Source organism: Muscardinus avellanarius (genome assembly GCF_963383645.1).
Source record: "Muscardinus avellanarius genome assembly, chromosome: 7".
Lineage (NCBI taxonomy): Eukaryota > Metazoa > Chordata > Mammalia > Rodentia > Gliridae > Muscardinus > Muscardinus avellanarius.
In genome coordinates, this window is record NC_137793.1 from 3,981,858 (window position 1) to 4,008,502 (window position 26,645).

General features: G+C 43.2%; 1 protein-coding gene across 2 annotated transcripts in view; it reads left to right on the forward strand.

Moving 5' to 3' along the window:
• Positions 1-23,675, forward strand: part of RAPGEF6 (Rap guanine nucleotide exchange factor 6) — a gene marked incomplete at both ends in the record, with an annotated part of 152,449 nt that extends 128,774 nt beyond the window's left edge. The window contains 3 exons of one of the 2 annotated variants that reach the window (XM_080698480.1): positions 3,392-3,632; positions 14,169-14,326; positions 23,431-23,675. In XM_080698480.1, the coding sequence (XP_080554606.1) occupies positions 3,392-3,632; positions 14,169-14,326; positions 23,431-23,675 (644 nt within the window). Of the gene's footprint in view, positions 1-3,391; positions 3,633-14,168; positions 14,344-23,430 lie in introns of those variants that run through there. The other variant, XM_080698481.1, reaches the window with a different exon arrangement.
• Positions 23,676-26,645: the final 2,970 nt, after the last annotated feature.

Sequence of the window (26,645 nt, forward strand, 5' to 3'; positions counted from 1 at the left end):
GGCCATCTTTATCTTCTTAAGCTATCCTTTGGGGAGTGGTAACAAGTGCCTGCCTATGATCTCAGTACCTGGGAGGCTTAGACAGAAGAGTCATGGGTTTGAAGCCAGTCTCTACAATCTCACAAGACCTGTTTCAAGATAAAAATAAATTGGAAAAAGAAAAAAGACTGGGGGTGTAACTTAGAGGTGAAATGCAGATCTAAACTATAGTCAGATAACTTCTCATCAAGAATCAAAAAAACAACACCTGCTAAGGATATGAGAAACAAAGAACTCCTAACACACTGGAGGTGGGAGCAGAGACGCGTACAGCCACTGAGAAGAACAGCATGGGGCTCGAGCCAGGCGTCCTGGGGCACGCTCGCAGTTCCAGTACTTGGGAGGCTGAGACAGGAGCATCGCAGGCTTGCAGCCAGCATCCGCAACCTCATGAGGCCCTTGGCAACTTAATGAGACCCTGTTTTAAAATAAAAAATAAGTAGGAATCCAGGTGTGGTAACACACACATTTGTAAACCCAGTACTTGGGAAGGTGAAACAGAAGGATAGCAGATTCGTGGCCAGCCTCAGCTCCTTAGTGAGGCCCCTTGCAACTTAGACCCTGTTTCAAAATAAATTAAAAAAAAAAAATAGGGCTAGCGGTGTAGCTAGGAGGTAGAATGCCCCTGGGTTCCATCCCCAATACCACAAAATATAAAATAGGGCTTGGGGTTTAGCCCAGAGGTGAATGCCTCTGAGTTCAATCCCCAGTACCACCACAATAAAAATAAAAATAGAACCACCATAAGATGCAGCTGTTTCACTCCTGAGTGAGTATCCAAAGGAAATGAAATTTAGCACACCCAAGGGAGATCGCCATGACCATGTGTATCGTGAGTACTGTACACGGTAGCTAAGAGATGGCGTCAGCCCAAGTACCTGCCACCAAATGAATAGATACTGAAAGTATGGGTATATACACAGTACAGTATTTTTAGACCATAGAAAAGTGAGATCCTTGTTATCTGCAGCAAAGTGGATGGAATTGGAGGACATTGTGTTAAATAAAATAAGTCTGACACAGAAAAACAAGTATAATATTCTCCGTCCTATGTGGAAACTAAAAATAGCCAAGAGTAGAGTGTGATGAGAGGGACTGGGTGGCCGGGCACAAGGGCGAGGGCGGTGCTGTGGTCGGGGCTAGCTGTGCCGTACATACAAGTACCACACTGAAGCCCGGTGAGATGGGCTCATGCACTAGAGGTTTCTCAGCTACACACCGAGCTGTCACCATTGAAACTTGTCAGTTCTGAGGCTTGTTCGTTCATCTTTGACCTGGGAAACTCTTGCTTTTTTCCAAGTCTCAAAACAACTTTCTCAGTGGGCAAATTTATAAAACAGCCTTTTTAAGTTTGTTTTGTTTTGTTTTGTTTTTTGTACTTGGGATTGAACCTACAGTCATTTTACTTCTGAGCTACACCCTCAGCCTTTTTTATATATTTATTTTTTTAGTGTTACTGGGGATTGAACCCAGGGGCAGTCTACCTCCTAGCTACACTCCCAGCCTTATTTTTTAATGCTTTTTTTTGAAACAGTGTCTCACTAAATTAATTGCAGAGGGCATTACTAAGTAGCTGAGACGGGCCACAAACTTGCCATCCTCCTGTCTTAGCCTTCCAAGTACTGGGATTACAAGTGTGCACCACCACACCTGGCTGGCTGGCTGGCTGGCTGGCTGGCTGGCTGGCTGGCTGGCTGGCTGGCTTTCTCTTTTGAAGTGGTCTTGAGGGTTGATGAGAATCTCACTACATGCTGGTGCTGTCATGGAACCTGCAATCCTCCTGTTTCAGCCTCCCAAGGATGGGGATTATAGGCTTATGCCATGACACGTAGCTCAACTTGTCTTTTTTAAAGGTAGACTGTTATGGTGTTGCATACTTGTAATCCCAGTACTTGGGAGGCGGAGACGAGGATTCGAAGCCAACCTGTGCAACTTAGCAGGGCCCTCAACAACTTAATGAGACTTTTTTCAAAATAAAAATTTAAGCTGGGTATGGTGGCACATGCTTATAATCCCAGTACTTGGGAGGCTGAGACAGGAGGACCGCAGATTCCCAGCTAGCCTCAGCTTCTTAGGCCTCCACAACTTAGTGGGACCTTGTTTCAAAATAAAGTATACAAAATAAGGCTTGGGGGGGGGGGCTCGAAGGTAGAAAGCCCCTGAGTTCCATCTCTAGTACCACAAAAAAGAAAATAAGGCTGGAGGTGAAGCTTAGCGGTAGAATGCCCCCAAGTTCAATTTCCAGTACCACACAAAATAATTAAAAATTAATAAGGCTGGGGCTATAGCTTAAAAGAACGAGTGAACAAGTGGACAGAGCACACTGTTAGAGCTGCACCTGGAGGTGAGCGGGTTGTCCAAGCCGCGCACGGCAGTACTCGGGAGGCTGGCAGAAAGAGCGTAGATTTGAGGTCAGCCTCAGCAAGTTAGTAAGACCTTATTTCAGAATACACAATAAAATGGGTAGCTCAGAGCTAGAATCCTCATGGGTTCAATCCCCAGCAGGAAACACACACGCGTGCACACATACACACAGACTGATCACTGGAGTATCTGGTTCTACAACTTCTATCTGAATACCTCTAAGTTAATTTTCCAGAATATGCAGCCACCCTTTAATATTTTGCCAAAATCTAAATATCTGTCTCTATAATATAAATTAATTGATTAGCTGTTACATTGCTTATTGCCTAAATAAGAATCTCTGAATTTTTCTTTTTTTTTTTTTTTTTTGGTGGTTCTGGGGTTCCTGGAAGCCCTTCTACCTCTGGGCTACACTCCCAGACCTATTTTATATTTTTGAGACAGGGTCTCTTACGCCAGCGCGGCTGGCTTCGAACCTGCACGATCCTCCTGTCTCCGCCTCCCAAGCGCGGGGATTACAAGCGTGCGCCACCACGCCCGGCTAAGAATCTCTGAATTTTTCAAACATGCTGGCAGCCTACCCATTTCCTGTCCATTTACCCCAGTGAGTGTATCGCTGTCGGGAAACATCAGCAGTATAGTCGCACTGGGCATGGTGGCACATGCCTTTAATCCCAGTACTTGGAAAGACTGAGATAGGATTGGAACTTTGAGGACAGCCTCAGCAAGTAGTGAGGCCCTGTTCCAAAATAAGAATAAAATAGGACTGTGGCTTGGAGATAGAATGTGTCCCTTGGTTCAATCCCCAGTACCACACACACAAAAAAAAAAAAAACTTAAGAGATGGGTATACATGTCATCCTACTAAATTGAATGGGGCTGTGAACAACCAAATAATAAAAAGTGACTGTGTTCATCATTAAAATGTGTTGTTGTTACAGAAACTTTCTACTAAGAAGAAATGACAGGTTTGTTTGTTTATTTCCAGTGTTCAAGGAGCTACTTAGTAGGACTGAACAAGAGAAATCTGGTGTTCCTCATATTCCCAAAATTGCTGAAAAAAAAAGTAATCGGCACTCGATCCAAGATGTACCAGCAGATATTGAACAGACATCTCATGAGAAAGGAAATAAGAAAATCAAAGCAAACACCGTTTCAGGTGGAAGAAACAAAATCAGAAAAATTCTGGATAAAACACGATTTAGTATCTTGCCTCCAAAGCTGTTCAGGTAGGAAATGCCACTTCGTCCTGTAGGGATCTTGGTGCTGGCTGCAAAGTTTTCATTGTGGAAGAGGAAGTTTGGGTCATTTTTGTAGTTAATCTTTAAATCTCCGAGTGATATTATAAATAAGAAAATAAATTTTGAATTTCTCCCAGTTACATCTGTGAAGTTATCACTACTTTGAACTTTAGAAAAGACTGTTAGTTTTGTGTTATGAAACCTATTTTTATGTTTTTGGTCCCATTTCAATCCTTCAGGTAGTGGTGGTGGTGGTGTTGTTGTTGTTGTTGTTGTTGTTGTTGTTGTTTTTAGTACTGAGGATGGAACCCAGGGCATTCTACCTCTGAGCTACACCGTAGCCCTACTTTTGATTCTTTATTTTGAAATGGGATCTCACTGAGTTGCAAAGAGCCTCACTAAGTAGCTGAGGCTGGCCATGAACCACGATCCTCCTGTCTCAACTTCCCAAATGCTGGGATTATAAGTATGCGGCACCACCCATGCCCAGCTTAAGGCTGAATTTTATATTTATTTTATTTATTTATTTATTTTGTGGGGGTGGGTGGGTCTGGGGATAGAACCCCGGGGCATTCGACCTCCGAGCTATACCCCCTCCCCTATTTTTTATTCTTTATTTTGAAACCGGCTTCACTGAGTTGGAAAGGGCCTAGATAGCTGAGGCTGTCTGCAAACCGCCATCCTCGGGTCTCAGCCGCCCAAATGCTGGGATTACAAGCGTGTGCCACCACGCCTAGCAAGGCTGAATTTTTAAATCAAATATTATTTCTTTTGGGGGAGGGGAGAGCAGACTGGCGATCGAACACAGGGGTATTTTACTTTTGAGCTACATTCCCAGTCCTATTTTTTTTATTATTCTTTATTTTGAAACAGAGTTCATTAAGTAGCTGAGGCTGGCTGAGAACCTGTAATCTTGTCTCCGCCTCCCAAGTATTAGGATTACAAGCATGTGCCACTACACCTGACTATCAAATCTATTTTTTTTTTTTTTTTTTTTTTTTTTTTTTTTGGCGGGTCTGGGGATGGAACCCAGGCATTTGACCTCCGAGCTACACCCCCTGCCCTATTTTTTATTCTTTATTTTGAAACTGGGCCTCACTGAATTGCAGAGGGCCTCACTAAGTAGCTGAGGCTGGCCACGAACCGCAATCCTCCGGTCTTAGCCTCCCGAATGCTGGGATTACAAGTGTGCACCACCACACCCAGCTTCTATTTTCTATTTCAATAAATGATATATCATCAAAACCAAGTAATGCCTGAAGTAATGCCCTTTGATTAAATGTAAATCAAAGTCTGTAAAATACTTATTAAATCAGTCCACAGAAGTGTGCTGATTAGAAATGCCTCTACTGATGCCGGGCGTGGTGGCACACGCTTGTAATCCCCGCGCTTGAGAGGCTGAGACCGCAGGACCACACAGGTTTGAAGCCAGCCTCAGCTACTGAGTGAGGCCCTGTTTCCAAATAAAGGAGAAAAGAGGTCTGGGAGTATAGCCCGGAGGTAGAAAAGCCCTGGGTTCCACCCCAGTACCACCAAAAAAAGAAAAAAGAAATGCCTCTACTGTACATTGTGTGTGCATTTTACATTCCCAGTTTCCTAAAGCAGCCACAAGATTCCTGCTCAAGGACAGCACTCAGCGCAGAGTGGCCTCGGGTCATCAAGACAGTGCATTGATCATTGACAGAAATAAAGCAGATCCAGATGTGCACATTTACAGTTTTCAGTAGTTAGAAACTCCAGATTTCAAAGGCTGAAAAGTGCTCTTCCTCCTGGGTTCTTAACAGCCAGGGAGGCACACGGCTGATCCTCTCATTTGTCACTCAGAGGAGGAAGCTTTGCTCCAAGTGTAACTCATCCTAGAAAATGTTTTACTCTTTCTTTTCTGAGTGACTGCTTTCCTTTTGAAGTAAGTACACTATAAAAATAATATCTTTAGTAATCCCAGGACCTGAGAAGCTGAAACAGGAGGATTGCAGGTTCACAGCCAGCCTCAGCTACTTGGGCCCTTTGCAATTCAGTGAGACCCTGTTTCAGAATAAGAAATAAGCTGAGCATGGTGACACACATTTGTAATCCCAGCATTCAGGAGGCTGAGATCAGAGGATTGCGGTTTGCGGACAGTCTCAGCTACTAACCGAAGCCCTTTGCAACTGAGGGAGACCCTGTTTCAAAAATAGAAAGAATTTAAAAATAGGGCTGGGGGTTTCACTCAGAGGTAGAATGCCCCTGGGTTCCATCCCCGGTACCGCAAAAATAAAAAATAGTGCTGGGGGTGTGGCTGGAAGGTAGAATGCCCCTGGATTCATTTACCAGTACCACACACATAAAAAAAACTATTTTGTTCTCATTAATGGGAACTGAATGAGATAGGAGGGGCAGCCCGCACTGCAGCAGTGGACACTTGAGATGACCAGAAGTCACCAGGGGAAAAAGAAAACGCAGGATCACACAGGCAGATTCCCGGGCAGGAGCACCTTGACTAGAAACGCCACGGGCTCCATCTGGGATGTGTTTGTCTCTGTGTCTGTTGGCTGTGGCACAGCATTGATGTGGACCATCTAAGTCCCGGGAACACTGGCAGGACTCGCCTCAGCCCGGGAGTCGAAATCAAGCCGGCTTCACTCAGGTTTTAGGCAGTTAAATCAGTACCGAACCTCTGTGTTCTTTTAGGGAATGAAAATTAGTGACTATACATGGATTCTGTCTTTAGATACAGAGGGAGACATAGAAATTGAGATCACTAGGAGCAGTTTTTTTCGCATCATTTTATATTGGACTAGGAAAAGGAAAATCTAATAGAAATGGTTTTATTTAAACTCAAGGGACTTTTTGTAATTTAGATATTTTTATTAATTAGCAAGCATTTTGCTTTTGCTTTGTCCCAACAAGAAAGCTATGGGCTGTACACACAAACATGGATAAAATGTGCTGTACTCTAGAAGTTTACATTAACCTGGATGTCTCTTCTAAACAGATTTCAGTGAAATAAGATACTAGTAATTCCTGACATGTAAACATCAAAGTATAGCCACGCACGGTGGCGCATGCCTGTTATCCCAGCCACTCTCAAGGCCAAGGCAGGAAGATTGGGCAACTTAGACCTTGACTCAAAAAATAGCCGGGATTACAAACATGGTGGTGCATGCTTGTAATCCCAGCATTTGGGAGGCTGAGACAAGATCGCGGTTCGTGGACAGCGTCAGCTACTTAGGCCCATTGCAATTTAGTGAGACCCTGCTTCAAAATAAGAAAAACAAGGGTTGGAGGTAGAATGCCCCTGAGTTTCATCCCCAGTACTGCAAAAAAAAAAAAAAAAATTAAGATTTTAAAACTCAAAAAAGAGTGTGGCACATGCCTGTAATCCCATTACTTGGGAAGTTGATTCAGAAGGATCACAGGTTTGAGGCCAGCCTCAGCAACTCAGTAAGATCCTGTTTCAAAATAAAAAAGAGTTGTGGTAGGGGTGTAGCTCAGGAGTAGAATGCTCCTTGGTTTAATCTCTGGTACCAAAAAAAATAAAAATAAAAGAGTAGTTAGGACCAGAATTGAGAGTGGAAGACAGAGAACAAGTTCAGATTGCTGTGAATATATAACATGACACATTTCTATAAAGCTTTTGCTTTTTTTTTTTTTTTTTCTTATTTCTGTGACAGTGTCTCACTCTTGTCCCAGACAGGCCATCAGCTCCTGAACATAAATGATTCTCCTGCCTCAGCCTCTGAGTTGCTGGCTAGAGGCACTGCAGGCTGTCACTGATCTCAGCTGGCTGAAAGGCATTAGACAGCTTTCTTACTCAGAGCTTTTTAAATGGCCATATCCTCTGATTTAGTAATATCACTTCTAAAAATAAAGGATTATAGATAGATTTTCTCATTTGTATTCTCTATAAAAAAAAACAAAATTAGAATTACCCTGAAAGTCTTAAATATAAGGGATCCGTTAAATAAGTTCTAGAATGTGCTGGGTGTGGTGGCATACACTGGTAATCCCAGCATTTGGGAGGCGGACACTAGAGGATTGCGGTTCACGGACAGCCTCAACTACTTAGCAAGGTCCCTTACAACTTAGACCCTGTTTCAAAAATAAAGAATAAGCCAGGCGTGGTGGCGCACGCTTGTAATCCCAGCATTTGGGAGACTGAGACTAGAGGATCATGGCTTGCGGACAGCCTCAGCTACTTAGTGAGGCCCTCCGAAACTTAGACCCTGTTTCAAAATAAAGAATAAAAAAACAGGGCAGGAGGTGTAGCTAGGAGGTCAAATGCCCCTAGGTTCCATCCCCATACCCGCAAAAATAAATAAATAAATAAATAAATAAATAAATAAATAAATAAATAAATGTAGAAAGAAAGAAAGAAAGAATTTAAAAAATAGGGCTGGGAGTGTCGCTCAGAGGTGGAATACCTGTGGGTTTCATCCCCAGTACTGGGGAAAAAAAAAATCTAGACTGCAATAGTGACTTAGAAGGAAAAGATATTGGTTGTGAGCCAGCGTTGGTGTGTGTGTGCCTGCAATCCCAGTACTTGGGAGGCAGAGACAGGAGGATTGCAGGTTCAAGGAAGCCTCAACAACCTAGCGAGACCCAGTTGCAAACTAAAAAATAAAATAGGGCTGAAGTTGTGGGCTCACAGGTAGAACTCCCCTGAGTTCGATTCCCAGTACCACCACCAAAAAAGAAAAAACTGTGTTGGTTGTGAGGTTTCAGAGTTTTTGTAAGGTAATGTTTTGCAGATGATTTTTTTCTTCTTCCCTGGAAGCTTTCTCTTTTTTGGGTTTCTACTTTGAGTATTTGTAATTTCTTAGTTGAAGTAAAATTTTAAATGATTTTAATTGTACAGTGTCTGAGCATCTCTGTGCCAGGACCCTTTGGGAGAGGCATGGAGGACAGACTTGGTCTTTTCCTTTAGTGTGTTTTTCTATAAGAGCAGGGGTGGCTTTCAGAGCACCATAGGAAAGAATAATTGAGTCTGTGGGAGGAGCAGATGAAGAAGCAGATGCTCACGATGCGAAGGATGATTGCGAGATCCCTTGTCATAGCGTGCTTAAAGCCAGAGAGTGTTTCTGCTGGCCGCAGTGGCGCACACTTGAAATCCCAGTGCTTGGGAGGCTGAGACGGGAGGATCTGGGTTCGCAGCCAGCCTCAGCTACTTAAGCCCATTGCAACATAGACCCTGATTCAAGATTAATAGGGCTAGCCAGGCGTGGTGACGCACGCTTGTAATCCCCGTGCTTGGGAGGCTGAGACGGGAGGATTGCACAAGGTCAGAGCCAGCCTCAGCTACTGAGTGAGGCTCTCAGCAACTTAGTGAGACCCTGTTTCCAAATAAAATATAAAATAGGTCTGGAAGTGTCGCTGGGAGGTAGAAAAGCCCCTGGGTGCCACGCCTAGTACCACCAAAAAAAAAAAAGTTTAGGAGAATAATAGGGCTGGGGATGTAGTTTGGAGGTAGAATGCCCCTGGGTTCAATCCCCAGTACCACAAAAATAGGAAGGAAGGGAGGGAGGGAAAAGAAAAGAAATGAGAAAGTGTTCCTGAAACATTAAAGTGGAAAGCTGGATGTGTTGGTGCTCTCCTGTAATCTCGGGACTTAGGAGGCGGAGACAAGGGTCACAGGTTTGAGGACAGCAAGTAGTGAGACTCACCGATCTGTGAGAACCTGTTTCAAGATAAAGTAAAATAGGGCTGGGGTGTAGCTCAGAGGTAGATTCCTCTGGGCTCAATCCCCCATATCAAAAAGTGTAAAAGTAAATTATTAATTTGAAAAATAGCTGTAATTAAAGACATAGTTTGGGTTTTATTGACCTGAGGATATTTAATAATTCAGGCAATCTGATTTTTTCTTAAATCAACCAGTTTTCTCAAGTCATGGTTGTCTAAATAGCAGTTTTATACTGTTTCTAATAACATTCCCAGAAGTAGACTGCTTTATGTGCTTTCAGGGATTTTTTTCCTGTAAATTTCTTGCCAGCATTCTTTATTTGCTTTTAACATTAGTATTGTTTTCATTTGCATTTGATGCTATTTTTGTGACAACTGAGTACTTTTTCTCAGTTTAGTAGAGGGAGTTTCTGAGGAAGTTTTCAAGTGTCTTGCCTCTTGCTGCGTCACTTGTCAGGAGACTGTTTTGGTAAGAAGTTCAAGGACAGCTTGGGGTGCGGGTGTTGTGCCGATTAGGAGCTGCTCCGTTCCTGGCGCAGCGTGGATTGCACGTGGCGGCGTGGTTTTCACCTGCACACGCTCACTCCTTGTCACCAAAACTCACAACCAGCTCTGCACTGTTTTAGTCGTGCAGTGCCGCGCTGCTGCTAAGAGGCAGGGTTCATCCTAACTGGCTCCAGTGAGAGAGAAGGGTTTTGTGTTCCACACGCTTGTTCTCTTAGATTCTACTAATTTCCAGCTTGTTGTAACTGATACAACTACTCCCCCTTCATAGAAAGCTATTAAAGTACCTTCTGCTTGATTAGCAGCCCCGCCAACGTCTTTAACAGTTTGCTTCCTTGAATTCAGTTATCTGACCCTCTTTGTCCAAAAATTTGTAGGATTTTTTCAAAAATCAATTAAAGATTGTTCTTTAAAAAAATAGTTATATGGCCGGGTGTGGTGGCGCTTGTAATCCCCGCGCTTGGGAGGCGGAAACAGGAGGATCGCGCAGGTTCGAAGCCAGGCGCGCTGGCTTAGGAGACCCTGTTTCCAAATAAAAAGTATAAAAGTAGGTCTGGGAGTATAGCCTGGAGGTAGAAGGGGTTCCAGGACCCCAGTACCACCAAAAAAAAAAAAAAAAAAAAGTTATATGGAATTTAAGTATCTGAAAGCCCTCATCCTTCTTTAAAAGGATGGCACACACCTATAATTCGAGAGAGGAAGATACCAGGTTCTGAGGCCAGTATCAGCAACTTAGACCTTATTTCAAAATTAAAAGGGCTGAAAGAAGCTAGGCGTGGGGGTGTGTGCTTGTAATCTCGACATTTGAGAGGCTGAGGGAGGAGAATCCAAGTTTGTGACCAGCCTCAGCTACTTACTTAAGCCCTTTACAACTCAGTCAGACATCTGTTTTCAAAATCAAGAATAAAAAATAGTGCTGGGGCCGGGCGTGGTGGTACACGCTTGAAACCCCAGCACTTGGGAGGCTGAGACAGGAGACCGCACAGGTTCGAAATCAGCCTCAGCTACTTAGTGAGCCCCTCTTTCCAAGTAAAATACAAAATGGGTCTGGAAGTGTAGCCTGGAGGTAGAAGGCCCCTGGGTTCCATCCCTAGCACCACAAAGAAAAAAAAAAAAAAAGCAGTGGGTTGTACCTCAGAGGTAGAATGCCCCTCAGTTACCCCAATACAGGGGGAGGGGGGGGACAACTGAGGGTGTAGCTCCAAAGTGGAATGCCCTGAGTATAATCCCCGGAAATAAATAAATGAGTGACCTGCTGTGCTCAGTGGTGCATGCTTGCAATCCCAGTACTTAGGAGGCCTATTAGGATTGCAGATTCGAGGCTAGCCTTAGCAACTTGCAAGACCCCTTTCAAAATAAATAATAAAAAAGGACTGAGGGTGTACCTCGGAGGTTGAATGCCCTGAGTCCAGTCCCCACTAACTTCCCCCGAGAAAGCATAACCTTCATCTGTGTTAGCGAGGGATACAAACCTAATTGTTTGGAGTCAGTTTAGTCTAAACACAAATTCCTTATCAAATAAGGCATTTCTCTGCTGGGCGTGGTGGCGCAGGCTTGTAATCCCTCCATTTGGGGGACTGAGACCAGAGGATCACGGTTCGAGGATGGCCTCAGCTACTTAGTGAGGCCCTCCGCAACTTAGACTCTGTTTGAAAATAAAGACTAAAAAATAGGGCAGGGATTGTAGCTCAAATACCCTTGGGTTCCATCCCCAGTACTGCAAAAAATAAAAATAAAAAGGCATTTCCTGGCCTTGTGTGTCAGATTATACTGCCTTCTGTCCTTGAGAATAAATCCCCAGTTGTGTACTGCCTCCATTGTTGTTCTATATAAGGTAATTAAAATACATATCCTTTCTAAGTTCATACTGTTCTCATTTTAGCTGTGATAAAAGTACTTTTTTCCTTAAAATTTGGAATGCTGTTTTCCTCTGTGCCAAAATATTCCTACTTTACTTAACTTAATCCTTATAGTTGTTTGGAATATCATTCACATTTCCAGAGGAGGAAACCAGGGTCCAGCAAGAGAAAGAAATCTGCCTGAGGTCAGCGAGCTGACAGCATAGGTCTGCTGGCCTCAGCAGTGCTGGGAGCCTTGTCTCCGCTTCCTCCCCATCTGCTGCTTCCTGGACTCCCAGGCCCTGTCGTCCTCGCCCCTCCCTTTCTTTTCTAGCTGTTAGGGGTCCTTCAGCTGTTTATTTAATAACCCTTTGGCATCGCTTCCTAATGTGCATAAATCCTGCATTCTACTACCAACATACTCTTTTTTTTTTTTTTTTTTTTTGGTGGTACTGGGATTCCTGGAAGCCTTCTACCTCCGGGCCACATCCCAGACCTATTTTACACTTTTTTATTTTTGGAAGCAGGGTCTCTTGAGCCAGCACGGCTGACTTCAAACCTGCGCGATTCTCCTGTCTCTGCCTCCCAAGAGCGGGGATTATAAGCGTGCGCCACCACGCCCGGCCTAACATATCCCATCTTAATATATCCCATTTTTAAGACTACAGCTTAATCCTTTCTGTGATAATAAGTAAGTATTCTGTGAAACCTCTGTGTGTATAGCAGCTATTGGGCAGAATGGTGCATTAAATAAAATTTAGATTGGAATTAATATTAATGGATAACATTGGTTTCAACTTAAATACAACCCTAAGAAAGAAATAGTATCTTGGTTACTGATGCTGATGGAAGTCTTTTTTTTTTTTAATTAATATCCTATGCTTGTTTAAATTATTTTTTGTTTTATTTATTTTTTTATTGGTGGTGGTGGTAGTACTGAGATTGAACTCAGGGGCATTCTACCTCTGAACTATACCCCCAGCCCTATTTTGTATTCTTTATTTTGAAGCAGGGTCTCACCTAAGTAGCTGAGGCTGGCCATGAACCTGCGATCCTCCTGTCTTGGCCTCCCTAATTCTGGAATTACAAGCATGTGCTACCATGCCTGGCTTCCCATGCTCTTTTAGAACTCTTTTCTTTTAAAATTAATATTTTGAGATATATAAAACTTGAGTGATAGCCTTGTGTTTCTCTGTTTTTATTTTTTTCAGGAAGATTTAGGGTAGCCTATGTGACACTTCTAAAATATTTTGAAAGAAGAGCTGTTTGATCACTTAACTGTGGCCATTTAATTAGTATCTGCTTTTGAAATCTTAAAAGCAGACTTCCTTCTGTTCTGGATTTGGTATGTTCGGAGAGAGAGAAGGGAACACTTCCTTAGACCAGCGTCCACTGAAGCTGACACATTGCAAAGTCTTCCTTGATATCCAGGTTCAGTTTCTCTGCCAAAACAGTAGAAGCTACTATGATCATTTCTTCATGGTGTAGCAAAATTTACCTAGATTAATAGTTTTGTTTGAATGTTATTGTTTAAAAAAATTACTACTGTTGTGATCACTGTACTTGTCCTATTTTTAAATTGTTGTAAAATTTAATCTAATTGTTTAAATCACCATTTGGCACTGGGTATGGTGGTATATGCCTTTTATCCTAGTACTTGGGAGGCTGAGACAGGAGGATCACAGGTGTTTGGTTTTTTTTTTTTTTTTTTCCTTTGTTTTTCCTTTTTGTGTGTGTGGATCTTGGGGTGGAACCCAGGGGCATTTGACTTATGAGCTACACCTCCTGACCTATTTTATTCTTTTTTTTTTTTTTTTTTTTTTTTTTTTTTTTGTGGTACTGGGGTTCCTGGAAGCCCTTCTACCTCCGGGTTACACTCCCAGACCTACTTTTACATTTTTATTTGGAAACGGTCTCCTAAGCCAGCGCGCGGGGCTGGCTTCGAACCTGCGCGATCCTCCTGTCTCCGCCTCCCAAGCGCAGGGATGACAGGCGTGCCCACCACGCCCGGCTCTTTCTTTATTTTGAAACCGGGTCTCAGTGAGTGGCAGAGGGTCTCAGTGAGTAGCTGAGGCTGTCCGCAAACCAGGATCCTCCAGTCTCAGCCTCCCGAATACTGGGATGACGAGCATGCGCCACCCAGCTAGGATTACAGGTTTTCAGCTAGCCTCAGCAGTTTAGGCCCTATTTCTAAATAAAAAATAAAATAGAACTGGGAGTGTAGCTCAGTGGTAGAATACCCCTTGAATCATTCCCCAGCACTAAAATATTAAATAATTGAATAAATACATAAATAAATGACCATTTTGAATTGATTCTGTTATGCACAGAGAATAGAGTTGTTTGTTATTTAATGACTCGAATACTGATATATTCATAGGATTCAATCTGGATTCAGTCCACAGCACCAAAATAATAGATAGATAAATAAATAAACCAATTTGAATTGGTTCTGTTACGCACAGAGAATAGAGTTGTTTGTTATTTAATGACTCGACTACTGATATACGATACTCTTTTGAAGTGATGGAGGCCTGAGTCAATCACAGGACGACAGCATTGTAGGAACAAGGCATTGCAGACACAGCCTGGCTATCATGCCTATTCCCGGGACACTCTCCTCCAGCAGCCCTGATCTCCTGCAGCCGACCACCAGCATGCTGGACTTTTCCAATCCTTCAGGTAACATTTGTATGTGATTTTATGTAGACAGATTGGTACCTTGTGGGTACCTTGCTGGGTCTTGTGCAACAGTACTAAATTTATGTGATACTGGGGTGTGTGTGTGTGTGTGTGTGTGTGTGTGTGTGTGTGTAAGGGGGCGGGGGAGACTGAGACTAGGAATAGAACCCAGGGGCCTTCTACCTCCAGGTTACGCCCCAGCTCTAGTTTTTATTTTTTATTTGGAAATAGAGTTTAAGTTGCTGAGGCTGACTTGGAACCTGTACCGTGCCTGTCTCAGCCTCTCAAGTACAAGGATTGCAGGCAACTGCCCCCACGCCTGGATCTGCTGCCACCTGTTCTTCCCGTTAGATTATGACTGTAGCCGGGCGTGGTGGCGCACGCTTGTAATCCCCGCGCTTGGGAGGCAGAGACAGGAGGATCGCGCAGGTTCGAAGCCAGCCACGCGCGCTGGCTTAGGAGACCCTTGTTTCCAAATAAAAATGTAAAGATAGGTCTGGGAGTGTAGCCCGGAGGTAGAAGGGCTTCCCAGTACCACCAAAAAAAAAAAAAAAAAAAGATTATGACTGTATAAGAAATTAATGGTAGAATTATTTTTTTTTTCTAAACTTGAGTGGTACATCCTCAAATTAAACAGAAGTCCATAAAGAAAGACTGTCTCTGAGGATAGATTTAGAAATCGTTTGGTAATTGTTATCAGAGCAATAAAATGAAAATAGGGACACTTCTCAGAAAAGAAGTGAGGGAAGAATAAGGAGATTCTTGCCAGGTGTGCTGGCACATGCCTGTAATTCCAGTACTTGGGAGGCTGAGACAGGAGGATTGCAGATTCAAAGCCAGCTTTGGTGACTTAGTGAGACCCTGTTTCAAAATAAAAAGTCAAAACGAGTAGTGGTACAACTCAGTGGTAGAACACCCCTGGGTTCCTAGGATAAAGGAAAACTAAAAATTGAACTACATAATTGGGTCCAAGTAAGAGAACGGGAAAGAATGCTTCTACAAAGGTCACCATATTTCTTTTTTTTTTTTTTTTCCGGGTCTGGGGATGGAACCCAGAGGCATTCATTCGACCTCCTGGGTCGAGCTACACCCCTGCCCTCTTTTTAGTCTGCATTTTGAAACAGGGTCTCACTAAGTTGCGGGGGGCCTCATTAAGTAGCTGAGGCTGGCCACGAACCACCATCCTCGTGTTTCAGCCTCAGAAATGCTGGGATGACAAGCATCCGTCACCACTCCCGGCTCAAGCATATTTCTAATACAACTTTCATTTTTTATTCTAGCAGCTAGTATAAAAAGGAAGGAAACCCAGCCAGGCCTGGTGGTGAATGTTTGTAATCCCAGTACTGGGGAGCCTAAGACAAGAGGATTGGAGGTTTACAACCAGCCTCAGAAACTTAGTGAAGTCCTCTTCAACTTAGTGAAGCCCTGTCTCTAAATAAACAAACAAACTAGGACTGGGAGTGTAACTCAGAGATCAAATACCCTTGGGTACAATCCCCAGTACCACACATAAAAAAGGAAGGAAACTCAATTACATAAATCTCAGTATTAAGTTTGTGTTTTCTTATAGCAACTTAAATAAAAACCCCATGACATAGCCTGAACAGCCCACGATGGTCACAGTGACGGTTATTCTCCACATCATCTCCTTCCTTATTCAGTTGCCCCTTAACCACTAGGGAGATTAGTAAACCCAGTAATTTGGTTTTGCACACTTCGCTTTCTAGATGACTGCCAGCATTCTTTATAGAACAAGGATTTTAGTAAAACCTTACTCTGTTTAGGAGTTTTTAGAAGTTTCTGTATTAGCAAGGGGGTCAGTCATGAGAAGGCTGTCACCTAGGTATTTGATCAGAAGTTAATATAAAGCATGTTAGCAGTGTGTCAGGTTGACCACCTGTTATCTGCAAGGGTAAAGAAAGCAGCCACCAGCCGGGAAAGGACAGGATCCCGTTTGTGGCACTGAGCAGTGCGGCGCGCCGGGGACAGACGGGCGGGGGGGCGGGCGGCTCCCTCCCAGCCCGTCCTCTGCATTCTCCGCTGTGCTGCGTCTCCCATGCGGTGTGCACCTGCAGAGCTCTGTCTGCTGCTCCTCGTGTGTCCTGTGAGCCTTTTTGTTTTTTTCCATCTGTGCTGTTTGTTATGTGGTAGGATAGAAATTTATTTTTGTCTGTATGTGTGAGCTCCCAGTGGTACTGCTTTCACTACTTAGAAGATCCACAAAATGAGCTTACACTACCAAAGCAGGAGCTAAACATGCATACTTTGATAAGACAAGTAGCGAGGGATGTGTCATTTACAGATTTAACGACTTCTGGTTATATTGTTGCCGTAAGCATGTGTAGAAAGCAGAGCTAAGGGAATAGGCAATGAGGTTGTAGGTACAAGAGAGAAATGCAGAAAAGGGTGAGCCAAGGAATTAGGGGGGGGGGCAACAGGAGAGAGGTCAAAATTACTACGATGTAGGACCTGTTAGGAGCTGGGCGTGGTGATGCACGCACATGTAATCCCAGTACTTGGAAGGCTAAGGCAGAAGGATCACATGTTCAAAGCCAGCCTCAACAATTTATCAAGCTTCTGTTTCCAAATAAAAAATAAAACAGGGCTGGAGGTGTAGCCCCTAGGTTCAGTCCTCAGCCACACCTACACCTACACACACACACACACACACACACACACACACACACACACACTGTTAAACCCTATGGAGTAGCAATGTAGGCCTCCCAAGAGAAAGTGCTGCCCAACCTGATTGTAGATTGGTTTCATAATTTCTTTTCTTGAAAACATATTTAAAAAGACTGATAACGCCTTTTTTTTTTTTTTTAACAGGTCTGGGGATGGAACCCAGGGGCATTCTACCTCCGAGCTACACCCCCTGCCCTATTTTTTATTCTTTATTTTGAGACATGGGTCTCACTAAGTTGCAGAGGGCCTCACTAAGTATCTGAGGCTGTCTGAGAACTGCGATCTTCTGGTCTCAGCCTCCCGAATGCTGGGATTACAAGCATGTGCCACCACGCCCGGATTGATAATGCCTTCTTAAAACTGTTTAGAAGCCGGGCATTATGACGCATGCTTATAATCCCAGCATTTGGGAGGCTGAGACAGGAGGATTTCAGGCTTGAGGACAGCTATAGCAAGTAATGAAACTCTCATCAACCTAGGGAGACACTGTTCAAAATTAAAAATAGGGCTGGGAATGTAGCTCAGAGGTAAAATGTCCCTGGGGTTCAATCCCTAGTACCACAATTAGTTAGTTAGTTAGTTAGTTAGTTAGTTAAAAATAGGGCTGGGGCTAAGCGGGGCGTGGTGGCGCATGCTTTAATCCCAGTGCTTGGGAGGTGGAGACAGGAGGATTGGGCCGGTTCAAAGCCAGCCTTGCTGGCTTAAGAGACCCTGTTTCCAAATAAAAGTATAAAAATACGTCTGGGAGTGTAGCCCGGAGGTAGAAGGGTTCCATCCCCAGTACCACCAAAGTATATATATATATATATATGGCTGTGGCTGTATAGGTCTCTGGTAGAGTACTTGACTAGCATGCACAAGGTTCTGGGTTCAGTCCCCAGCACCACAAAAAGGAAAAGAAAAACAGAAAAATAGGGGTCAGGTTTAGCTCAGAGGTAGAATGCCCCTGAGTTCAGTCTCCAGACACACACACACACACACATACACACACACACACACACACACAATACATATACATCATTTGAATTTGACATTATATTTTTAAACCCCTAGTGTGTTACTTTGTGAAAGGCCTTCTACCTAGTGATAGTGTTATTTATATTTGTGCTGAAAAAATATTATCAATTAATTCCAAATTCATCTCCTTTTATTATATGTAGTATCAATTAGCTTTATACATCATACATACTGTAACACGCTTATGTCATCAGTCAGGTTTAATTAATGTTTATCAACCTCAAGTTCCGCTGTGTCTATTTGGCACGTCTAAAGTTGTTAGTACAGATGAAAGTGAGACAGAACTTCAGGGTTGTTGAGTAGTGCTTTTTGATTGCTGACATTTTATGATTTTGCTTTATTTTTGCTGCCTTACAGCTGTTGGTTTTTACTGTAAGTATCTTGATATTCTACTGCTCGTGTTTGAATGTAGTACTTGGTTATTTTAAACTACCAAATGATAATACTTGGACAGCATAAGTTGTAGGAAGTCAGATTTTTCTTTCTACTTACAAGGTGGTATTACTGGCATGTATCTTTTTAGTCAATTTTATTGAATATATATTTTTAGATTCATGTAAAATCAGGGTATACTATCCTATAACTAGTTAAAGGTTTTATGAAATTTTAAGCCTAAGAAAAGTCAAACTACAGAGAAAGATTAGGTATAAATATGTTCACTCCCCAGAATTTATAGTTGTTAATTTTTTCATGTATCTTTTCAAAATTCGTGTATGAAATGTATATACTATTCCTTTTATCCCAAGTGAAATATTCTCTTTTTCCACTTACCCATTTCACTTTTACCTTAATACTTTTCTATATCAGATGTAGTATTCTAATGGAATTTTGTGAACAGCTACTAGAATTATTTTAAGCACCCCCCATTAGTTGATATTTGCAGTGTTTCCTAAATCTTCTTGTTCGGGTATCCCTACCTTTCATGTTTGCACTGTGGATTTTGCCTTTTAGACTGCTACACTGAAACGTATCTCTTCTCTGCCCTTCAAGCAAGTGTGCGGGTTTCTGAGCTGCGCCTCTGCGCCACTCTGCTTTGTTCTTGGTGTGTGTGTGTGTGTGTGTGTGTGTGTGTGTGTGTGTGTGTGTGTGCGCGCGCGCGCGCGCACGCCACTTTTTTCGAATGGCTCCTCTTACCTAATTGGCTGTTGTCTTCCTGGAGCCACATTTACTCTCCTAAGTGAGTAGAACCCCTGAGAACAGAAGCTTGGGCTCACTCACCACCGCCCTCTCGCCTGGAGCCACAGGTGGCAGTTCACAGCAGAGGGAGGGCGTCTGTTGGTGGTGGCGACGGTGCTGGGGATCGAGCCAGTGGCGTGCTCCCTCCAAGCCACCCCAGGCCTTTTAGTTTGTGTTTTGAAACAAGGCCGGCCCAGGTTGCTGAGTCTCCCTACATTGCTGAGGTTGCCGTTGAACCTGCTGTCCTCCTGTCTCAGCCTCCCACACGCTGGGATTACAGATGTGCACCACCATGCCCAACTATTACCTGCATTCTTAAAGTATTCCTCACTTTTTGTTTTAGTTGTGCATCTCTAGCTTGCATGCCCAGATGCCTGAGGTTTTATTCTTTATTTCACTTAGCTGTTGTGTAAGATTTCTTAATAATAAGATATGTATCTTAAGATTAAAAAGTATTGTGTGCTTCCAAAATTCTTTAAATACCTGCTTTGCCCTTACAAAACTATATTTTTGTGTGTTTTAGTCTAATTGAGATTATTAGGTCAATTTTCCCTTTTGATTCTAACCTAACATTCACTGTTTATCTGATCCGCTAACATTAAGCTGCCAGGTATCACACTTGGTATATGCGCTGCTTCCCACGCACAGCACTTGGGTGTGTATAAAGAATGTCCACGTGGTACATAGAGAACAGTTGTAAGTCAGAGGCGGTGTACACTGCCACCAGTGTTGGTGAGGAGAAATCGTTTTCTTTAATGTTTCTCAAATGGTTTTCTAACTTACATTCGTTTACCTATGAAGGTTTGGATTATGGAGTACCCTTGGGACAATCCCACTTGTAAAAGAGTACTCTTTACAGGTCATGGCTTATTAACCCTGTTTAGCAAGATAGACAACTGCGTATTCCTTCCCAGAAAAGTTACAGCTGCAAGGAAAGAGATTAAGGAAATATATGCAAATTTCCAACCTGCTCTTGTGGATAAACTCCCTGAAGAAGCTGGCTGTCCAGTACCAGCAGGTCCCAGAGCTCTGGTAAACAGATCCGCCTGGAGCCGCAGAGGGCAGCAACCGTACAAGTGGTGGTATATTGTTTGGCCCTTTTAATAGTTAAAAGAGACAGAGAGACTGTCTTAACTTTCTGCTTTCCTAGCCAACCAAAATTGCCACCTGCAAAGACTTTCTAGCATAGGGCAGAGAAGCACCCCTAATCTGGGTGGATCATGAAATAGTCTGACGTAAAAACGTGTGGGCTTAGAATCGATGTCGTCAGCACGTACTCAGGGTTAGTTCATGGGCAAGAAGTATCTGATACGCAGATCCTCAGCAGTGAGCAGAAGACATCTTGGTGCCTCCTTCCCACGTGTGGACCTTCATAGATGCGGCGCTCGCCCTCCAGCTGGAAAGCAGAGCCCGGAACTCGGTTGTGCCTGCTAGTCCTGAGCCAGCTGCTTCTTGTGTTCTCATTCTTGGGCTGGAGCGGAGAAGGGAGGGTGTCCTTATGCTATGAAATTAGTTCCTGTTCTATCTAGTCCATTACTCATCTTGCCTTTGAGGCTGTTTTATAATTTTTTCTCTCTAAAAGTTAGTAGTATATATAATGCTAAAAAAGAAGTGCTAGACAAACAATAAAAGTTACTTGAGCCGCCAGAACCTCCCCCAACACGTTCACTATCGTCATCATCACAAAAGCCATGAGCCAGGCGCGGCGCACGCGAGGCGGAGACAGGAGGCTCACGCAGGTCCGAAGCCTGCCGCCTGGCGTAAGAGACCCTGTTTCCAAATAAAATATAAAAACATAGGTGTCTGAGAGTGCAGCCCGGAGGTAGAAGGGCTTCCAGGAACCCCAGTACCACCAAAAAAAAAAAAAAAAAAGACACAACAATAAACACTCCTGAAATGTTTAGAAGAAATTTCTGTAACAAAAATTTATTTTCATAAGCCGGGCATGGTGGCGCACGCTTGTAATCCCCATGCTTGGGAGGCTGAGACAGGAGGATCGCGCAGGTTCAAAGCCAGCCTCAGCTACTTAGTGAGGCTCTCAGCACAACTCAGTGAGACCCTGTTTCCAAATAAGATATAAAAATAGGTCTGGGAGTGTAGCCCAGAGGTAGAAAGCCTCTGGGTTTCACCCCCAGTACCACAAAAATAAATAAATAAATAAATAAATAAATAAATAAATAAATAAATTCTTTAAAATTATTTTCATAGGGAAAAAATTTAGTATTTGTTTATGCAATCAAGTTACTTTTCTCTTCTATTCGGCAATATTAAAAATATACCAGTACCATCACAGTAAACATTGTTCTGGAACCTTTAGCCAATACTAGGTGATGAAAAGAGAAATGAATGCCAGGACTGGAGGAAGAAGCGTCATTTGCCCACGCATTTCACACGGGCCCGAACCTAAGGGAAAGTTCATCTGCTAATAGTAGAAGTCATGAGCACGAAGATTGAGACTTTTGACCGTACATACGTTTACAAGTTCTCTGTGTTAAAAGTAGCTGGGCGTGGTGACACACCTGTAACCCCGGCATTTGGGAGGCTGAGGAGGGAGAATCGCAGGTCAAGGCCACTCAGTGAGGTGCTGACCGACCTAGTGAGTCCCGTTTAAAAACAGTAACAAAAGGCTGGGATTGTAACTCAGAGGTAGAATACCTTTAGGTTTAATCCCCAGTAAAACAAGCACACACAAACACGCACACATAAATAGAATATAAAAACTAGAAAAACATTTGCTACTTTATTAATTTTTTTTTCCCCAGGTCTGGGGATGGAACCCAGGGGCATTCGACCTCCAAGCTACACCCCTGCCCATTTTTTATTTTTTATTTTGAAACAGGGCCTCACTGAGTTGCAGAGGGCCTAAGTAGCTGAGGCCGTCCGCAAACCGCGATCCTCCGGTCTCAGCCTCCCGAGTGCTGGGATGACAAGCGTGCGCCACGCCCGGCTGGCCACTTTACAGTATACTTTAAGTGTTGCTCTCTAGTATGACTCTGGGGAAAAGCATATAGTATATCAAAAGGAGTTCTATAAAAGAAGAAATACAAGTGATTCATAACCAACACCAGTTACCACATCTCCCCGGTAACTAAAGAAATGAAAAAATAGTTACATATTTTTGGAGGGAGGGAAGGGTTAAGACTTTTAAAATGGGGAAGTAAAATATGAAACATTTGATGTAGAAATTAGTAAGGATGTGACCAAATTTGCATTCTTATATTTGAATATTATAAACTATAATCTCTCTATGGAACCACTTTGCAATAAGTTTCGAAAACCCTTTTAAAGCTAAACGTAGCCGGGTGTGGTGGCGCACGCTTGTAATCCCCGCGCTTGGGAGGCGGAGACAGGAGGATCACGCAGGTTCGAAGCCAGCCTCACTGGCTTAAGAGACCCTGTTTCCAAATACAAAAATATAAAATAGGTCTGGAAGTGTAGCCCGGAGATAGAAGGGTTTCCAGGAACCCCAGTACCACCAAAAAGTAAAATATAGGGCTGGAGGTTTAGCTCAGAGGTAGAATGCTCCTGGATTTCATCCCCAGTACCACCAAAAAAACAAAACAAAAAAAGCAAGAAAAAAACAACTGTGGCTTCTAAACCAAAGATATTTAAATTTTTTTTCTTTGTGAACATGTATTAGTATTTTGTGATTTTAAAAAAGATATATTTTGAGCCAGGTGTGGTGGTGCACACTTGTAATCCCAGCACTTGGGAGGCTGAGAGAGGAGGATTGCACAGGTTCAAAGCCAGCCTCAGCTAGTTAGTGAGGCTCTCAGCAACTTAGTGAGACCCTGTTTCCAAATAAAGTATAAAGTGTAGCCCGGAGGTAGAAAAGCCTCTGGGTTCCACTCTAGTACCACCAAAAATTAAAAGATAAATTTTAATCAATAAATACAACAGTGATTTCTGTTAATTTTCTACCTGAAAAGAGGATGTATATTTCACTGTTCAGAGAGATGTTATGTTCCAGATTACCCTTTGAAGATTTTAAAAGTAATTTTCTTAACTGGGTGCAGTGGCGCATGCTTGTAATCTCAGTACTTGAGAGGCTAGGATAGGAGAATTGCAGATTTGAGGCAGTCTCAGCAACTTAGTGAGGCCCTAGGACTGTGGGGTATATCTCAGAGGTAGAACAGCCCTGAGTCCGATCACCAATACCACCAATATAAAAAAAGAAAAAAGCACTTCTCCTAAAAATAATGTTTATCTTTTTACTTGTATAGACATTCCTGATCAAGTTATAAGAGTTTTCAAAGCAGATCAGCAAAGTTGCTACATTATCATCAGTAAAGACACCACAGCTAAAGAAGTGGTCTGTCACGCCCTTCACGAGTTCGGTCTGACTGGCACATCGGACACATATTCTCTGTGTGAAGTCTCTGTTACTCCTGAGGGTGTCATCAAGCAGAGAAGACTTCCGGACCAGTTCTCCAAGTTGGCTGATAGGATTCAGCTCAGTGGAAGGTGAGTGAGTAAGCGCTTGCTTGGATAGGTGTGCATTTGGAAGATCTCTTGTTAAAACAGGTATCTTAGGACCAGGCGTGGTGGCACATGCTCGTTATCCCACTGCTTGGGAGGCTGAGACAGAAGGATCGCAGGTTTGGGGCCAGCCTCATCGACATGTGAGGCCTTGTCTTGAAATAAAGAATAAAGCCAGGCATCATGGCGCACGCTTGTAATCCCAGCATATGGGAGGCTGAGACAGGAGGATCGGGGTTTGTGGACAGCCTCAGCTACTTAGGCCCTTTGCAACTCAATGAGACCTTATTTCAAAATAAAGAGTAAAAAATAGGTCTGAGAGTGTGGCTCCGAGGTACAATGCCTCTGGGCTCCACCCTCAGTATCACAGAAAATAGAATGAGAGAACGAACAATTGAACAGACTAGAGGTATGGGTCAGAGGTAGCACGCTCCTAGTTTCAGTCTCCCGTACCACAAAATAAAGTAAGTAAATAGATAAATAAGACATAGAGCCCGGCGTGGTGGCGCACGCTTGTAATCCCAGTGCTTGGGAGGCTGAGACAGGAGGATCGCACAGGTTCGAAGCCAGCCTCAGCTACTTAGGCTCTCGGCAACTCAGTGAGACCCTGTTTCCAAATAAAGTATAAATAGGTCTGGGAATATAGCCCAGAGGTAGAATGCCTCTGGGTTCCACCCCAGTACCACCAAAAATAAAAAATAAATAAGACATAGATCCCCAAACTTAGTGGTTTACCAGCCCTCTTTCAAAAAAAATAAAACAACCTTTCAGCACCCCTGGGCACTTCCGCTGCCCTCTTCACTTATTCAGCACCCCTAGTTGCACCTGAGGCTACTGTCACCCCGGGGTCTGGCTGGCATCCCTCTGGGGAGTATCACCAACTCTGGGAATCTGACCTGAAGGTTGTTCTGTAGTTCTTTTAGCTGGTAACTTTCTCTGAAAATAATATTTCTGGTGATCAAGTTTGCATGTAGAGCACAGTCCTTGGAAACAATCTCTGCCTGAATTTTCTCCTCTATAACACGGAGATGATGAGAATAGGACCCACCTCGCAGAAATATGTAAGGATTAATAAATACAGTGTAGAAGTCTTCAATAGGATTTTATAATGTATAGTGTGGTGCGTCTCAGCTCTTATTTATGGTGTTATTTAGACATGGATAGTACAAAGGCAGAATAAAGGAAGTTCTTTGGTAATAAAAAATAGTGCTTGGAAGGCTGAAACAGGAGGATCACAGGTTCAAAACCAGCCTTAGAAACTCAGTGAGACATCAGTTTAGTGAGACCCTGTTTTATAAAAAATAAAATAGGGCTGGGGGTGTAGCTCAGAGGTCTTCAAATTTTTGTTGTTGTTGTTTTGTTTTTTGTTTTTATTTGCAGGTCTGGGGATAGAACCCAGGGGCATTCAACCTCCGAGCTACAGCCCAGCCCTATTTTTTATTCTTTATTTTGAAACCGGGTCTCACTGAGTTGCAGAGGGCCTCACTGAGTAGCTGAGGCTGGCTGCAAACCCCGATCCTCCAGTCTCAGCCTCCTGAATGCTGGGATTTACAAGCATGCGCCACCACGCCCAACTTATTTCAAATGTTAATTTTCCATTTTTTCTGTAAGTAAACATTATCAATGTATTTGGCAGAAAGTTTGCAGTAAATGGTATGTGAAGCCGGGCGTGGTGGCTCACGCTTGTAATCCCAGCATTCAGGAGGCTGAGACCTGGAGGATCGGGGTTCGCGGACAGCCTCAGCTACTTAGTGAGGCCCTCTGCAACTCCGTGAGACCCAGTTTCAAAATAAAGAATAAAAAATAGGGCAGGGGGTGTAGCTCGGAGGTCAAATGCCCCTGGATTCCATCCCCAGACCCGCAAAAAAAAAAAGGGGGGGGTGGGGGATATGTGAAAACAAAGAGAGAAAGTGCTTGCAAGGCATGGTGGGCACGCTTGTAATCCCCGCGCTTGGGAGGCTGAGACCAGAGGATCGCACCGGTTCAAAGCCAGCCTCAGCTACTTAGGCTCTCAGCAACTCAGTGAGACCCTGTTTCCAAATAAAGTATAAAATAGATTTGGGAGTATAGCCTGGGGGGCAGGGGAGAGAGAGAGAGAGAAGGAGGGAGGGAGGGAAAGTGCTCTTATAAGTGAAATTTCATTTGTGACCATATTTATGAATAATAACTTTTTTCCACTTAGGTACTATTTAAAAAATAACATGGAAACAGAAACCTTATGTTCCGATGAAGATGCGCAGGAGCTGGTGAAGGAGAGCCAGCTGGCCGTGCTGCAGCTGAGCACCGTGGAGCTGGCCGCGCAGCTGGCCGTGAGGGACTTTGACTTGTTCCGTAACATCGAGCCTACCGAGTACATTGACGACCTTTTTAAGTTAGACTCCAAATCAGGGAACACTCACCTGAAAGACTTTGAGGACATTGTAAATCAAGAGACATTCTGGGTTGCCTCCGAGATTTTAACTGAATCAAATCAGCTCAAACGAATGAAAATTATTAAGCATTTTATTAAAATTGCACTTCATTGTCGAGAGTGTAAGAACTTCAATTCCATGTTTGCAATAATAAGGTAAGTTTGTACAAATACGTACAAGTATCTGTATTGTTCTGTCATATTAATTAGCCATGAAGCTGATTTTTGCTGAAATATTAAATGCCTAGGTAAAGAAAAAGTCTAATAAGACTTTACTGAAATATTATTTTTTATTCTAGTGGTATTGACATTTTCTATTTTTGTTGGTTTTTTTTTTTTCATTTTTTGGTCACTTAAAAAATCATTTTCTAAATGAATGTAGATGACTGCCCTCCGTTTTTCTTCCCATTTTCGCTTATCATAGCCTTCTCGGGTGCATGCCCAGTGGTGTGTCATTGTCACGGCTGTGTACTAGGAATGTTTTGTTCCTACCTCGGTGTGTTTTGACACGGTAAGATCACAGTGTGGACTATTGATGCTCTGACCTAA